General features: G+C 36.6%; 1 protein-coding gene, 1 non-coding gene and 1 pseudogene across 2 annotated transcripts; 1 reads left to right on the top strand and 2 right to left on the bottom strand.

The window, feature by feature from the left end:
• LOC124979393 (myomesin-2-like) overlaps positions 1–18,352 on the bottom strand; it is a 460,208-nt pseudogene that overhangs the window by 18,614 nt on the left and 423,242 nt on the right.
• LOC124981499 (U6 spliceosomal RNA) lies at positions 8,158–8,260 on the bottom strand. Its single transcript, XR_007108019.1, has one exon. It is a non-coding gene; the product is annotated as a U6 spliceosomal RNA (small nuclear RNA).
• On the top strand, positions 13,006–13,938 carry LOC124979570 (olfactory receptor 1468-like). The gene has a single exon (XM_047543925.1). The coding sequence runs from the start codon at positions 13,006–13,008 to the stop codon at positions 13,936–13,938; it is 933 nt and encodes a 310-aa protein (XP_047399881.1).

Consider the following 18,352-nt stretch of genomic DNA (forward strand, 5'->3'; position numbering starts at 1 on the left):
ATGGATTTTGATGAAGGGAAGTTCATTTTATTGTAGTCCTTGTTTAAAATCATCAGTCTTTCCCTTTCTTTTATGTTCTCTTTTTAACTTTTTAGTGAACACAATTTCAGAATACGTCTGTTTTATTCATGATTGAGGGGATTTGAAGATTTCTGGTCTTTTATTATGATTAACTAGTCCCTATAAACGTGTAGCTTTGTTTTGGTTCCAACCCTTAACCCGGGGTAGCGTGACTTGAGTGATTGGTAGCATCTCTTTCCTTGAGGTCATCAGACTCCATTTTTTGTTTTCCCAGCTCCAAGACTGTTAAAATATTTTCTCAGTTCTTAGACTGTGAATTGCCTTTTTTAATTGGCAGGCACCTTAAGGGAGAAGACACCCCCAAATCAGGCTTCATCCTGAACTTCATACTCTCCCAGATGAGGTTATGTAACTCCTCACTGCTTTGAAACATCTCTGATGCCTTATGCAGGGGATTCTAATTATTTTTTAAAATTTAGCTAGCTATTCTGCTTCTCAGCTGGGAGTTAGTTGATCTGAACTACCTATTCTGCCATGTACTGAAAGTGGAACTCTGGCAGTCTGACAGAAGAGTGGATAATTTGTGTGCCCTTACATTAGGAATTAAGTCTTTTAAGAAGCAACATCTTGCTATTGTGTAAGAAATCCTATCCAATTTGGATCTTTGCTCTGTGACAGGGTATCCATACATGACTAACCGTTATAGTCTTTGTCAGCAGTGGGGCCCTGACTCAGGTGAGGAAATTTATAGCATTTGGCATGATTCCTATCGAGCTGTTACATTATTTGTTAAAAATTAAAATTTAGGTGAAGTAATAATGTTTTAGAAATATTTGTATTTTGAAAAACAAGATTGTGAACTTCTAAGACTGAAACTTCGAGTACATAGTTTCCATAAGTGTATTGGAAATTATGACCAGAAGAAGAATGTTTTCAAATGTGTTTCTGTCAGACCAGCATCTGTTTCTGAACAAAACACTTTCCAGACGTTTATTAAAATTGTAGGAGCTGAGACGAGTTATTATACTAAAGAAATGAATAAAATTTAAATAGTATAAATTAAAGCATTTTCTCTTATTTATCATTTGTATAGTTATGAAACTACTGTTTTTCTGTATTTCAGTTACTGAATTAAAATATTTAAATCCTTTTAAATATGTGAAAATAGTTTTTGAAAAATGGGCATCTGCTAAAATTCAGTGACCATTTCAGAAAAGAAAGCTCATTATAATAGAAATAGATGGTGCTGCTTTAACATGGGACAATACTATATCTGAGAGATTCCAAAAGCCAGTGTCTTACTTAATGTGGAATCACTAAAGGCATTCTCACTATCAGTAACATTCCTCTTCGGTAGTATTCTTAAGCATTATTTTGGGACTACTGGTCTGTATAGTTCATCTAATTACTGCATCTTTTTTTTTTCATTTCCAGCTATTTATTCAGCTTTTTATTCTATTCCTCTGGTATATAAGATACTAGGAAAAATATAAATCAAGAATTTAAAAGATGCTTAATATAGTTTTTTTAAATTGTAAACAAATGGGGTACAACTTGTTTCTCAGGTTGTACATGAAATAGAGGCATTCCAATTCTGTAATCACACATTTACATAGGGTATTGATGTTTGATTCATTCTGTTATTTTTCCTTCTCCCTATGATTCTCACCCCTCTTTTCCCTCTATACAGTCCCTCTTTCCTTCATTCTTGCCCTCCTACAAACTCCCATTATGTGTCATCATCCACTTATCAATGAGATCATTCATCTTTTGGATTTTCGAGATTGGCTTATCTCACTTAACATGATATTCTCCAATTTCATCCATTTGCCTACAAATGCCATAATTTTATTCTTCATTATGACAGTGTTATTCCATTGTGTATATATATATATATACCACATTATCTTTATCCATTCATCAATTGAAGGGCATCTAGGTTGGTTCCACACTCTGGCTATTGTGAATTGAGCAGTTATGAACATTGATGTGGCTGTATCTCTGTAGTATGCTGATTTTAAGTCCCTTGGGTATAGGCCAAGGAGTGGAATAGTTGGATCAAATGGTAGGTCCATTCCAAGTTTTCTAAGGAATCTCCACACTGCTTTCCAGAGTGGCTGCACTAATTTGCAACCCCACCAGCAATGTATGAGTATACCTTTTTCCCCACATACTCTCCAACACCTGTTGTTGCTTGTATTCTTTATAATCCCCATTCTAATTGGGGTGAGATGAAATCTTAGTGTAGTTTTGATTTGCATTTCTCTTATTACTAAAGATGGTGAACATTTTTTCATATGTTTGTTGATTGCTTGTAGATCTTCTGTGAAGTGTCTGTTCATATCATTAGCCCATTTTTTGATAGGGTTATTTGTATTCTTGGTGTAGAATTTTTTTATCTTTATATATTCTGGAATTTATTGCTCTATCTGAAGTATGAGTGGCAAAGATATTCTCACACTCTGTAGGCTCTCTCTTTACATTGCTGATAGTTTCCTTTGCTGAGAGACAGCTATTTAGTTTGAATCTATCCCAGTTATTGATTCTTGCATTTATTTTTTGTGCTCTGGGAGTCCTGTTAAGGAAGTCTGATCCTAAGCCAACAAGGTAAAGATTTGGACCTACTTTTTATTCTATAAGATGCAAGGTCTCTGTTCTGATTTCAAGGTCCTTGATCCATTGTGAGTTGAGTTTTGTGCAGGGTGAGAGATAGTGGTTTAGTTTCATTCTGTTGCATGTGGATTTCCAGTTTTCCCAGCACCATTTGTTGAAGAGGCTATCTTTTTTCCATAGCATATTTTTGGCACCTTTGTCTAGTATGAGAAAATTATATTTATATAATAAATAATAATGAGTTTGTGTCCGTGTCCTCTATTCTGTACCATTGATCTACCTGTCTATTTTGGTGCCAATACCATGCCATTTTTGTTACTATTGCTTTGTAGTATAGTTGAAGTTCTGATATTGCGATACACCCCCTGTTTCATTCTTCCTGCTGAGGATTGCTTTAGCTATTCTCGGTTACTTATTCTTCCAGATGAATTTCATGATTGCTTGCTCATTTTCTGTAAAGTATGTCATTGGGATTTTAATTGGAATTGCATTGAATCTGTATAGCACTTTTGGTAGTATGGCCATTTTGACAATATTAATTCTGCCTATCCAAGAACATGGGAGATATTTCCATCTTCTAAGGTCTTCCTCAGTTTCTTTCTTCAATGTTTTGTGGTTTTCATCGTAGAGATCTTTTACCTCTTTGGTTAGATTGATTCCCAAGTATTTTTTTTGAAGCTATTGCAAATGGTGTTGTTTTCCTCATTTCCCTTTAAGATGTTTCATTGCTTGGGTATAATAATGCTTTGGATTTATGCATGTTGATTTTATAGCCTGCTATTTTGCTGAATTCATTGATGAGGTCTAGAAGTTTTCTGGAGGAGTTTTTTGGATTCTCTAAATATAGAATCATGTCATCAGCAAAGAGAGACAACTTAGGTTCCTCTTTTCATATTCAAATCTCTTTAATTTCTATAGTCTGTCTAATTGGTCTGGCTAGTATTTCAAGAACAATGTTTAATAGAAGTGGTGAAAGAGGACATCCCTTTCTTGTTCCCATTTTAAAGGGAATGCTTTCAGTTTTTTCTCGATTAAGAATGAGGCTGGCCATGGACTTAGCATAAATAGCCTTTACAATGTTCAGTTATGTTCCTACTATCCCTATTTTTTCTAGTGTTTTGAGCATGAAGGGGTGTTGTATTTTGTCAAGCACTTTTTCTGCATCGATTGAAATAACCATATGATTCTTATCCTTAAGTCTATTGACATAATGGATTACGTTTATTGATTTACGGATGTTAAACCATCCTTGCATTCCAGGGATGAGTCCCACTTGATCGTGGTGCACAATTTTCTTAGTATGTTTTTGGATACGGTTTGCCAACATTTTGTTTAGGATTTTTGCGTCTATATTCATCAAGGATAACGGTCTAAAATTTTCTTTCCTTGATGTGCCTTTGCCTGGTTTGGGTATGAGGGTGATATTAGCTTCATAGAATGAGTTTGGTAGGGTACCCTCCTTTTCTATTTCCTGGAATACTTTGAGAAGTTTTGGAATGATTTCTTCTTTGAAGGTCTTGTAGAACTCGGCTGAGAATCCATCTGGTCCTGGGCTTTTCTTGGATGGTACATTTTTAATGGCTTCTTCTATTTCATTGCTTGATATTATCTGTTTAAATTGTGTATGTTCTCCTGGTTCAGTTTGGGAGGAGCATATGTCTCTAGAAATTTGGCAACATCCTTGGTAGATTCTATTTTGTTGGAATACACATTTTCAAAGTACCTTCTCATTATGTTCTGTATCTCAGTGGTGTCTATCATGATATTTCCTTTTTCATCATGAAGTTTAGTAATTTGAGTTTTCTCTCTCCTTCTCTTTGTTAGTGTGGCTAAAGGTTTGTCTATTTTGTTTACTTTCTCCAAGAACTAACTTTTTGTTTTGTCAATTTTTTTAATTGTTTCTTTTGTTTCAATTTCATTGATTTCAGCTCTGATTTTAATTATTTCCTGTCTTCTACTACTTTGGCTGTTATTATGTTCTTCTTTTTCTGGACTTTGAGCTGTAATGTTAGGTCATTTAGTTGTTGACTTTTCATTCTTTTCTTAATGCGCTCCATGCAATGAATTTTCCTCTTAGTACTGCTTTCATAGTGTTCCAAAGATTTTGATATGTTGTATAGTCGTTCTCATTGACTTCTATGAATTTTTTTATCTCCTCCCTGATGTTTTTGTTATCCATGTTTCATTCAGTAGCATATTATTTAGCTTCCAGGTGTTGGGGAAAATTCTGTTTTTTATTTTGTCATTGATTTCTATTCTCATTCCAGTATGATCTGATAGAACACAATGCAGTATCTTTATTTTTTTGCATTTCCTAAGGGCAGCTTTGTGGCATAACATATGGTCTATTTTCAAGAAGGTTCCATGTGCTGCTGAGAAGAAAGTGAGTCTGCTCGTTGATGGATGGAATATTCTATATATGTCTATTAAGTCTAGGTTATTGATTGTGTTATTGAGTTCTATGGTTTCTTTGGTTGGTTTTTGTTTGGAAGATCTATTCAGTGGTGACATCGGTGCATTAAAGTCACCAAGAATTATTGTGTTGTGGTATATGTGTTTCCTGAAATTGAGAAGGATTTGTTTGATGTACAGGGATGCACCATTGTTTGGGGCATAAATATTTACTATCGTTATGTCTTCCTGATTTATGGTTCCCTTAAGCAGTACGAAATGTCCTTCTTTATCCCTTCTGACTAACTTTGGCTTGAAGTCCACTTTATCTGATACAAGGATGGAAACCCCCACTTTTTTACTGAGTCCATGTGCATGGTAGGCGTTTTCCCATCCTTTCACCTTTAGTCTGTGGATATCTTTTTCTATGAGATGAGTCTCTTGAAGGCAGCATATTGTTGGGTCTTTCTTTTTAATCCATTCTGCCAGTCTATGTCTTTTTTTGATGAGTTTAGGCCATTAACGTTCAGGGTTATTATTGAGATATGATTTGTATTCCCAGTCATTTGGCGTATTTTTGGTTTTTAAGTTGGTTTTGTTTCTCCTTTGAGTGGTTTTTTTCCCTAAGGTAGTTCCTCCCTTTGCTGACCTACATTGTTGTTTTTCATTTCCTCCTCATGGAATATTTTGTTGAGAACATTCTGTAGTGCAGGCTTTCTTTTTGTAAATTCTTTTAACTTTTGTTTATCGTGGAAGGATTTTATTTCATCTTCAAATCTGAAGGTTAGTTTTGCTGGGTATAGGAGTCTTGGTTGGCAACCATGTTCTTGCAGAGCTTAAAATATGTTGTTCCAGGCCCTTCCAGCTTTTATATAGTCTGGATTGAGAAGTCGGCTGCTATCCATATTGGTCTCCCCCTATAGGAAATCTGATACTTCTCTTTCATGGCCTTCAAAATCCTATCTTTATTTTGAATGTTAGGCATTTTTATTATAATGTGCCTTGGTGTGGATCTTTTGTGATTTTGTGCATTTGGTGTTCTGTAAGCCTCTTGTATTTGATTTTCCATTTCTTTCTTCAGGTTTGGGAAATTTTCTGATATTATTTCATTGAATAGGTTGTTCATTCCTTTGGTTTGTATCTCTGTGCCTTCCTCAATCCAATAATTCTTAAATTTCATCGTTTCATGATGTCCAGTAGTTCCTCGAGGTTCTGTTCATGATTTCTTACCATCTTCTCTGTTTGGGCAACTTTATTTTCAAGATTAAATATTTTGTCTTCATTGTCTGAGGTTCTCTGTTCCAAGTGGTCTAGTCTTTTGTTGATGCTTTATTTGAGTTTTTTATTTGGTTTATTGTTTCCTTCATTTCAAGGATTTCCATTTGATTTTTTTTGAGAATCTCTATCTCTTTGATGAAATGATCTTTTGCTTCCTGCAGGTATTCTTTCAGCTTATTGGTATTATCATTCATTGCCTGCTTTTGCTCTCTTATCTCATCCTTTGCTTCGCGAATCATCTTGATCATGTATAATCTCAATTCCTTTTCTGACATTTCTTCTACCATACTGTCATTGGATTCTTTTAATACAGAATCTAGATTTGTTTGGATCATTTTCTTCCCTTGTTTTTTCATGCTGTTCATGTATCTTCCCCTCTAGCAGTACAGACTTGGGGTATTGCATATTTCCCCCTGTAGGCTTACAGTGGCCCTATAGGTTTCCAAAACCCTTTCTTTAAGGGGAGATCAATATTAGCAGTGCCCAATTCAGACACTGTGCAATCCTAGTCCAAATAGCCCCTATGAGGACAATAACAAAATTGTCATAATAAACGGAATGAGTGCAAATATTATCTTTGGTAAAACATATTTGCAATAAAGTCTGCAGTTTCAAATGGAGGACAAAGAGGATGCAGAGGGATGTAGAATGTGGCTGTTAATGAGATAAGAAAAGAATATACAGAAGTTCTAGATAATAGAAAGGGTGAGAGTGTAATCAAAAGAAATTGGGTGTTAGTGTTCAAAAAAAGGAGAAAGAGACTCTGAAGGAACCAGTAAACAAAAGGAATAGAGAGCAAGAATGGTAAAGAAATAAAAACTTAAACTTTTTCAATAAGGAGAAAAAAGAAAATCTGTAATATAACAGTCATATAATAATGAAACCTCCCAGTGTTCAGTAGCCTGATGCATGAGAGGTACCTGACAATGAGCTTCAATCCTCCACCAGGCGTCTCAGGATGGTTTTTGCCCCACCTAAAGATCACAGTTTCCAGGATTATCCAAGATGGCCACTCTGGCTTTGAAATGTGTTGACAAATGGGGTGCTGCAGCTCAGGGTGTGGCCGTGGTCAGCAGAAGGTCCTGGAGGCAGGATGGGGTTGGTCAGGCAGGGGTCCTGGTGTTTGGGTATGTTTGGTGTGGTTATGTGATCCTGGAGGCCGGTTGCAATCAGTTGGTTTGGGGTCCCGGTGATAGGGCACAGTCAGTTGGTCTGGGGGTCCTGGTGGCAAGGCGCAGTCAGTCCATGTGAGGTCCCCAGATGCAGGGAGTGATCGGTCGGGTCAAGGGCTCCTGGAGATGGGGCTCAATCAATCCAGCCAGGGGTCCTACAGGGCCTAGCTGTTGTCTCAAAATGGCGGCAGCCACGTGTAATCAAACCTGCAGGTACTGTGGCAGAGAACTTCCAGGCAATAGCAGGCAGCTGGTGCTCCATTGGTGATCGGTAATCAGTTTGCTGACTGTTGTCGGACGATCGGGAGGTGAACCTCATGCATTGGGTGATGGAAAGGTGTAAGGCACGGGATGGACAGGCGAGAGGGAGGCATATGGTGGATGATAGTTGCCTGACAGTGAGCAATCTGCACTCAAAATACACGTCGAAATGCTGGCAGATTGCAGGTGATCCCAGCAGACAAATGGGGTAAACAGCAGGGGATCGATAAGCAGTAAAAACTGCCTTACCAAGAAACAGATATCCTCTGCTTGATACCGGAGTTACGGAGCAACAAGGAATGCAGCCTCCCTCTAGTCCGCCATCTTGGATCTCCATTTCTCATTCTTAAAAGCTTCTTCATTTTCTTTCTAAAACCACAAACCTGCTTTTTATATTTTAATGGCATGGATGTCTCTTAAGAAAACTGTGCAATACTTCATGCATTTTTGTTTTATCCTGGTGCATAGGCTATGTTCATCTTCTCAGTATCATTTGGGTTTTAGTACATTCACCAGAGAGAAAACACTCCTTCAAATATTTACGGAGAATGTACTCTATATCAAGCATTTTTTCAAGCGCTGAAAACAAAGTACTAAATGGAATAACAAAAATTAGGAGTTCCAGAAAAGTCATGTTGTGTCTTATAGAATATGACATGTACTTTGAAACAGAAACCTATTTTAGTGCTGTTTTTCCCACAGACAAAATTCACAAATCTAGGAATCAAAGGGATGGTAGCAGAATGTCTCTCATTATTAATCCAAGTAACCCACAGAATTTTTGTTTCTCACCACTACAATTTTGGGGTTTGCTGGTTTAGAGATTAGATATCTTACTTTCTGTCATAACATGTGATAAAAACAAAAGCAGACACTGAGAAGAAATCTTATTTGCAAGCAGTTTGAGAATTGTATCTCATTGTGAGAAGTGAGGAATAGAGGGATATTAAATAGGGATGAAGATATACCCAATACTAGGGTATTGACTTAATGACTTTACTTTGTTCAGAGTGACTGCGGCATATGTTCATCAGCATTCAGCACTTGTAAGAATTGACTCATTGCCATTAACTCCCTTGCACTTACCAGTTCTGCATGTGTGAGTGTTGAGCTGGTTTTCCATGATATTCCCTCCATGGAATCAGAGACCCAATGACAGGACACAAGGAACATGTTAAACATGACTGAGGTAACGCTGTCATTTTAACTACATGAGGCTGGTGGTTGAAGTGTATGAAACTGCTTACTGCTTCCGTGTTTGAAGTAAAAGATGATGGCTAAGAGAATTTGAAGTGTCACACAAGAAGTGTCTCATTTGATTCCCAAGAAAGGAATGTTTCCACCAAGAATGCTTTAGTGGTTTCTTTCTTCCAGCGTCAATTTAAGGTTCTTTATGTCACTGAACAACAGCCAAACAAGGTGGTTGCTATATTACCTGAGGCAAGTCAATTCCAGTTAATAGTGGAAAATTACCTTTCTCTACAAAATGAGGAAGTAAGAGACCCATTCTGATATCTAGGAGATTTGGGTGGGGTGTCATAAGATGGGATATCATTACAGTAACCCAATAAAGAGAAAAATACTGAGGATTCAGATTGCTTAGGAATGAAGGGTTAATCTAGCTTAAGTAATTAAGAAGGAAACATGAAAGATGTGTGGAAAGAATTATAAATATCAATTAGAGATCCATGGTGAATTGAGGGGTAAGGAAAAGCTGGCTGCAATGTAATCTGACATAGAGACTAGTTGGAAGGATGGTGGTGATGGGTGCTATTAAACATTTCCTAAAGAGGTAAGGAGCTAGAATTAACTTGGTTGAATCTTCTTTTCTATTTTGGCCTGAGGAAAAATGGAACATGACTTCGGAGTGTTCAACTTTTATCCCTGAACTTCCTATCTTTGGGTTGTTGAATTCTGATCCCTGTAAATATGGAAGGCTTATTTCTCTCATGGAGTATGTTTATGAGGAGTTCAATTGTAGTTAGAGATTCTTCCACTCTTGGAAAATTTCCAAAACATGTATCTTTCATGGTGGTACTGAACTCAGAGATTACTGATAGCTTCCAGTCCACAAGGTAAAGCATAACTCTTCTACTCTTGAGATATTCACATTCTGGTTTTTGCTTAATTTATCATTTCTCCAAACACTGTTCTTCACCTCCCAAAATGTAGGCTCCAGTTACACAAGACTATTCCATTCCATAGGCAGTGAGTAAGCATGCATCACAAAGTTTTTCTCCATCCCCGTCTTTCCCAAGAGTGTAGTCAGGAGTGATCAGTGGCTATAATCAGTCAAAATAACAGGACTCTGAGAGAAATTGTCCTAGGAGGTACTGGGTAATTATTTTGTTTTTAACGAGTTTCTCCAGGATGTGGACTCCTCTGGGACACAGAGCCCCTTAGACCCAGGGATGAGTAGAATGAGGAATGTGAGCAGGGGTGGTGCAGAGGTGGTTGCTGACTATAGAGGCTGTGACTTCATAGCCCATAATGAATAAAGGGGACCAGGATCTTGGATATGGGCCCTAGAGTCACCCTCAGACACTGGGTAAGTAGTCAGGAGGGTGAATGAACTGGTGTCTTAGTGTCTATCTGTCTGAGGATCTTGATTCCCCAAATCGTATGATCATCTTCAGAATACTTTCTTTTTTCTTAAACGTCAAAGAAGTTGGTTTATTTGGGGGAGGGTGTGCAGCAGGGTCTCCACCCTCACTCTCTGCAACTCCCTTGAATCTTTCCTAGTTGTGTATACACAATGAGACTACAACTAGCAGGGTACAGGCTTTTTTTTTAATTTGATTAGAACAAGTATGTACTTGTACTGTTTCAAACTAAAACCCTTGAAGTCAGAGATACATCCCACTCATTTCTCAGGAAATCAACATTCTGAGAAATTGCATGTATACAAATTAATTGATCCCTTGCCTATCTGTAATACCAGTGTATTATGGTAGATGTAAAAACCATTAATGTGACTATATTAGACATCATCAGCAGGGTGAAAATTTGAGCAATTGTGTTCAGTTTTCTGTTTAGGGGAGGAACTATCCATGGGCCTTAACGTCCCCCTTCATTTTCCTTGGCTCTGAGGCACTCTTGAGTGTGGATATCTGAAGAAAAATGGAGTGAGATCTCAAAGGTACAAAATATCTTTATTAGTTTAATTCTCTGTAAATTACTAAATCTCTTTATTGGATCAACATTTTTCCTGAATTTTAACTCTCCCTAAACTACTAAACTTTGCTCTTGGATAAACATTTTTCATATTGCTATCAATGAGTCATGTGAATATCAATACAAGAACCAAAATATCACTGTAGTCTCATATACCAGAATATGTAGTTGTGTGTTTAGGATAAATCTAGTGTGTTTGAGTTACCTAATATTCTCCATTGATTTGAAGCCACGTATTCTGTAATCAAGGGTCAAAATCTAGTGTACACAATTCAAGCTAGTGAGTTCCTCTGGGAGGATTTAGTAGGAGTAGTGATTCTAAATTCAAAGGGAATATGCTGCCTTCAGAATTTTTTCTGATTTTATTATTTATTTTAAACCTACAATCAAAGTCATATTTTAATGAGTTTTTTTATAGTTATATTAGGATTTATTTTTGACACAATCACAAAAGCATGGGTTTTACTTTGCTCTAATTCAGTTCCCAGTACTTCCCTTTTCCCTCCCCACTCCCTTCCCTTTGATCTAATGATTTTTCTGTTTTTACCTATAGTTTTTTTTTTTTTTTAATTAGTGCCTTCTGGATATACGAAATGTGTAATTCATAGTATATTCACATATATACATAGGAAAGTAAGGTCAGATTCATTCCAGAGCTTCTGTCTCTGAATTTTGCTGCGTGTATATCTCAGCCTGTAGGATAGCCAATAGATATTCAAGAAACACTGGCCATATTCTGGTACCATGCCTGGTACTGGCTCTGTTGCAGTCATGAAGGCTGACATGGCCTTTCCGCATGGAATTTATACTCTCATGGAAAGTCAACTACAAATAAGAAACTAAAACAATTGAGTGCCATATGATGAGTGTAAGATGCAGGTAGTCTAAGGAAGCAGGCAAGGTATATCTAAGCAAGTCACAAATAAAGATCTTGAAAAATAAGTGGCGTATGCCAAGTAAAGTAGAAAGAGGGAAGACAAGGCTAGGCAAGAGGAACAGCAACTCTGAAAGGATGGAATCAAGAAATTAAGACCTGTAAGTTCACAATGTTGTAAGACAAGGTATGTAAGAGTCATCATGGGGTCATTCTGAACTGTGGAGGTAGGTAAGGGTCACAATGTGAAATACCTTTTTCTGCTGTGTCTTTAGAAGGATTTTGATCTTAAAAATAATGAGCATCCATGAAATTTTCATCACAATGGTGATTGGATTTTAATGTCAGATGCCAGAGTGGGATGAGTTTGAAGGAGAGAGAACATGGAAGCAGTGAGATGAAGCAATAGGCTGTTCTAAAGTCCAGACAAGGTATGTTTTCAGCCTGGTCCACATTGTGGCAGTTGGGATAAAGGGTGGAAGAATTAGCGAATGAAGTGGCAGAATCGAGAGGGCTTGTTAGGTGAGCTGTTAATGTGAGGAAAATGAAGAGATGAAATACAGCTCTCAGGTTTCTGACTTCAGCCTGGATTCCTTTTAGTGAGGTAAAAGAGAATGGAGGAGTGAATTTGGAGAGGGTAGAGTGAGTCATGGGTTTTATTTGGGATCTGTTGAGCTGCACATGGTTGTAGTATACCGATGAGGAACTAATGAGTAAGCAGTTGGTGATTCAGAACTGAAAGTGATAGAGCTATTTATCACAGGTTTAGATCGCTTATCAATGCCATTGGTTTAGGTGATCACTTACATACCTATAGAATTTTAGGGAAAATATTCAGGGAAAACTCAGGAAAGAGTGACATGTAAGACACTATCGGAGAAGTAAGCAATCAAAATTATTGATAATAAATGTCCATGGAAGTATCAAAGAACCAGTGTGATCACACAGAATCTAGTAGATAAGAGTATTTCAGAATGGAGAAAAGAGTCAGCATAGTTACATTCAATGATAAGTGAGGAAACTAACTTGGAGAGATGGCTTGGATTGAGTGATATGTCATAATCTCATTGTAGATGTGATTTTGAATGCTGAGTGTGAGATCAATGCGGTCAATTATTGAAGAGCTCCTAAGGGACAGCACATCATACAAATGTGTTTGGCTTTTTAATTTATGGTTTAAAAAATCCGATTATCTTCTCTTAAAGACACTGGAGATAGAACATGACAGGAAGGAACCAATCTACCATCTCAGAGTTCCTCCTCCTGGGCCTGCCCATCCAGCCAGAACACCACAACCTATTCTATGCTTTATTCCTGACCATGTATCTTACTACTGTCCTGGGGAATCTCATCATCATTGTCCTCATTCGCCTGGACTCCCATCTCCACACTCCCATGTATTTGTTTCTTAGCAATTTGTCCTTCTCTGACCTCTGCTTTTCCTCTGTGACCATTCCTAAACTGCTGCAAACCATGCAGAGCCAAATTCCAACCATCCCCTATGCAGGCTGCCTGACCCAAATGTACTTCTTCCTGTTTTTTGGAGACCTGGAGAGCTTCCTTCTAGTGGCCATGGCCTATGACCGCTATGTGGCTATCTGCTTCCCCCTGCACTACCCAACCATCATGAGCCCCCAACTCTGTCTCTCCCTGGTGGTGCTCTCTTGGGTGTTGACCATGTTCCATGCCATGCTCCACACCCTACTTATGGCGAGATTGTGTTTCTGTGCAGAGAACATGATCCCCCACTTTTTCTGTGATATGTCTGCTCTTCTGAAGCTGTCCTGCTCCGACACTCATGTCAATGAGTTGGTGATATTCATCACAGCAGGTCTCATTCTCTTCATTCCCTTTGTCCTCATTGTTGTTTCCTATGGGCACATCGTGTCCTCCATTCTCAAGGTCCCTTCTGTTCAAGGTATCCGTAAGGCCTTCTCCACCTGTGGCTCCCACCTCTCTGTTGTGTCACTCTTCTATGGGACAATCATTGGACTCTACTTATCGGCTAATAATTCTACTATGAAAGATACTGTCATGGCTCTGAGGTACACAGTGGTCACTCCCATGCTGAACCCCTTTATCTACAGCTTGAGGAACAGAGACATAAAGGAAGCAATAGGAAGAATCCTTAAGAAAATTCCCTTTAACCTGTGATGGTAAAGCTTGAGAGCATTGCATCACTTTCTGCTTCAAATGATGGTATCAATATGTTGATATTAATATTTGAATATATTCTCCAGTCATTTCTTCCTATCATAGAAATTACTACTCAAATATAATACCACATAATTATCTATTAAATAATAGAATATAATTAATATGTGTATTTGATATAAAAGGCATTCTCAGTAATCTTCTATTAAGACTTCCCTGTTTATTAAATCCAGTCGAGGGCACAGAGACATGAGATAAAATATTTCAAGTGAAATTTTTGTCTCTAGTTGTTAAGTCACTGATTCAACTTGTTTTGTTTTTATAAGCAGTGTCTTTAAAAGCCATATTGTGTTATAAGGCATATTTGCTTGAAATGATATTCTTTCCTTTCATGCTAATACTAAATCCCAATCTGTGTACTGTACCTTATTCTAAACTTGACTTTCATTATTGAATAAAAATTTTTCTTTCTTAGAAGTGTTCACATCCTTCTGTCTTTTAACCTATTTTTTAAAGCTTACTTATTTCCATGCCTTCATTCTGTTTTTTAACCTGCCTTAACCTCAAGTGAACTTTCAGTTTTCTGTGTTATAATAGTTTTGTTTTTATTTATCTGAGAACTCAGTCATGTCTGGGGCCCTGAATGTCATTCCTTCAAGCATGGATATGGAAGTCAGAGTTTTGCTTATTAACCTCACTCTTTAATGATCTCTTTTTCCTCCTTGGTATTTTAAAATCTATCAGTAAACTTTACATCTGTAATGTTATTTTAATCCTGTGAAGATTTAATTTAAGCAAGGAGAAGAAATTTTAGTATCCTGTTAAAGACTGCAAAATGTGGAATTTGAACTTGCCAAGGTTCCAGCATGGCAATGAATTATTGTCTAGTTTTAATTTATTTTTTAATACTAAGATTACTAACTTATTTTAATATTCTCCATGTGTTTCTAATGTTACACTAGTTTCTATAATGCATATGCTCTCAGAATGCAGTTAGCACTGGGGTGTGGGAGGCACACATTTCATGCTATGCAACTGATGAAGGCACAGTCATCTTTAACGTTCGGTTTCCAGAGTCACCTCAAGTTCTGCTATCCAGTTGGAGAAAAGATAATGGGTAGAAGATTCTATAAATGAGTTTTATAGGCCAGGCCTAGAAGTGGTATATATCACTCTGATCTACATTCATCTCTCCAGAATTCAGCCCTTTTCCTCAATTGAGATGCGGTTTGGGGAGGTAGTGAGAGAATATTTTTTTCACCCAAATTCTATATGGAGATTCAGAAATTTTTATGGTCCATTTTTTCCGTTGAAAGATAATAATTAAACAGAATAGTGGGATTCTGTGTGAAACATTTGTACAAGTACATAACAAAATTTGATCAGTTTCATTCACCAGTACAGCCTCTACCCTTCCCTTTTTCCTTCTCTCTGATCTTTTCCTCTACCCTAGTGATACCCCTTCTGTTTTCATGATGTCCCTTCTCTTTTCATAATGTCCTCCTTTTCCCTTTTTCTCTATCTTCTGCATATGAGAGAAAACATATGATCTTTGACTTTTTGAGTCTGACTTAATTCACTTAACATAATGCTTTCATTTTTCTGCCACTGTAGGACCATGAACTTTTGCTCTATACATAGCTGTCTTTATATATTAATTCAGGAAAGTTATATGAAATAACTATAAAATCCAGAAAGGGAGATTAGGAGTCACTAAACTATGTACATTTGGCTAATGATACCCTAAGATTTATTGTCAAGATCCACATATTTCTAAAATTTTTATATTATAGAACCACGGTTTTAAGATAAAATCCCAAAAGTTTATTTGTACCTCCCCTAGATTCCTCTCATGGTATAATTTTATATACTAGAATACCCTATCAAAACAGACAAATTTTTGGTGCAGTAATTAACTGGAGCACAGAATATACTTGGATTCCACCAGTTTTCCAGGCATCATTTTACAATGTGCCCTTCTATGTAGTTTATGTTTATCTCATGCTTGGATTCATGTAACTCTTCTCACAACCAGAAGATTGGGATATGACAGTTGATCATTATACAATGGAATATGAGGGTAAATTCATGACTCATATTACATGTCAGAATGAGGAGCTTGAGGTTATGTGGGCACAAAATAAAAAGACTTATTTAAGCTTGGTATACATTTATTAGAATTCTTAAAATGAAATATGTTTTAAAATTGTATATGTTTAGCTTAAATGTTTAACTGATACATTAAAGCATAAAAATTATATATATTAGCCTGGTGTAGTGATACATGCTTGTCGTCCCAGCTACTTGGAAACCTGAGGAACAAGGAGCACAAATTTGAAGCCAGGCTTAGAAATTTAGTAAGACCGTGTCGAAATTAAAAAAAAACAAGAAAAGTCTGGGGATGTAGCTCAGTGGTTAAATGTCCCCGGTTCAAACAGCAGTACCAAAAAGAAAATCCATACTTATGGTGTATCATGTGATGTTTGGGTACATATATTTATTGTGTAATATTTAAATAATGTCAAACTGAATCCTCATTCATCATTTTTTATAGTGAAAATGTTCAGAATTATTTTTCTGTTGTTGGTTTTCTTTTTCTGTTTTTTTTTTTTTTGAAATTTACACCACATTATTGTTATCTGCAGTCACCAGAACATCTTACTTCTAACTATAATTTAGTACCTATTGATCAATCTCCTCATCTATCACTTTCTATTCCTGTCGCTAGCCTCTATTGATAAATAATTTTATATATCACAGCGTGAAGCTTAGAAACACAGTCATGCTGCATATGATGACATTTCAGTCAATGATGGGCTACATGTACAAGCTGTTCCCATAAGACTATTATTGAGTGGCATCATAGCTGTATTAGTGTAAGTATACTCAATGATGTTTGCATGATAAAAAAATTCCTAAGAACACAGTACAAAGAACCAAACCCAGCTTTCCTGTCTTTCAGAATTCAGAATTTATGGGAAAATGACAAACTTTACCTAGTAAACAAACACTAGACCTGCCCTATAGGAAATACTAAGGAAAATTCACTAAATGGAAACAAAAGTCTTCCAGTTACTAGCATAAAACTTACAGGAGGTTTAAACCCAATGGTGTAACTAATACTGTGCAGTATTCAGAATACTTGGAGACTGTAAGACAGTTGAGTAATTTTATACTTATTGCAAAGGGCAAATAACATATTATAAGTTGCAACAATCATTGAAATAAACTATCAACTGATATATATTATACAATGATGTGAATTCGGACATTAAAAACTCAAAATGTAGAGTTTCAGTGTAAAGTTGTTATTTTCAGTCCAAGTTAAGTTGCTATCCATTTGGAATCAACTATTACAAATTTAAGATCTTCTCTGTACCTCCAGGGGAAACAATAAGGGAAAAAAAATATACTGCACCAATAACAACATAAAAATAATCTCACCTCATCCCAGCAAGAATGAATACCATCAAAAAAGGTGAAAGATTACAAGTGTTGACAAAGATGTAGAGAAAGGGATACATTTGCACACTGTCGGTGGGACTATAACTTAGTTCAGCCGTATAGAAAACAGTATGGAGGTTCCTCAAAACATTAAAAATTGAATGACCACCATGTAATACAGCAATCCCACTACTGAGTAAATTTCCACAGGAAATAAATTCAATATGTTGAAGGTACATCCTTGTCCCCATGTTCATTTGAGCAGTATAATAGCCAAGAAATGGAATTCAGCTTATGAATAAAGAAAGAAAATAGTGTACAGATATACATGGAAATAAAATCCTGTGATTTATGAAAATGTAGATAGAACAGGAGTTTATTATGAAAAGTAAAATGACCAGGCAGAGAGAGAGAGTGTGTTACATGAGCTTACTCTTATGTTGAATCTAAAGAGATCAATTTCATAGAAACTGAGAGTAGAATGGACCAGAGGTTGGTAAGAGCCAGGAATGAAGGAAGGGTGAGGTAGGGTTGTGGGCACTAAGACACAGTTACACAGGATCAAGGAATTCTAGTGTGCTATTGTATATTAGGGTAATAGATTACAATATGCACAGTACATTTCAAGAAGATAGAAGAAAAGCTTTTGAAAGTTTTCATCAAAAGAAATAGATGTTTGAGGAGATGTTGTGTTTAACCTGATTTAAACATTATATAAGGTGCACATGTATCAAAACATTAATTGGTACCCTAGTTACATGTATAATATTTATACTTTTGTGTGTTCAAAATGAATAAAAACTCTAAAAATGTTAAGAGACATGGCTTATGGGGTCATTTTTACATTCTTAATACTGTACTGTTTTTGATATCTCTCAGTGGAAGTTGATTTCCTTCCTTCAGTTCCTGAATCTCATTTTCACTCCTATTTATCATAGAATATATTCTTCATGCCTTTTCATTACATTTT

Source organism: Sciurus carolinensis, chromosome 3 (genome assembly GCF_902686445.1).
Source record: "Sciurus carolinensis chromosome 3, mSciCar1.2, whole genome shotgun sequence".
NCBI classification, from domain to species: domain Eukaryota; kingdom Metazoa; phylum Chordata; class Mammalia; order Rodentia; family Sciuridae; genus Sciurus; species Sciurus carolinensis.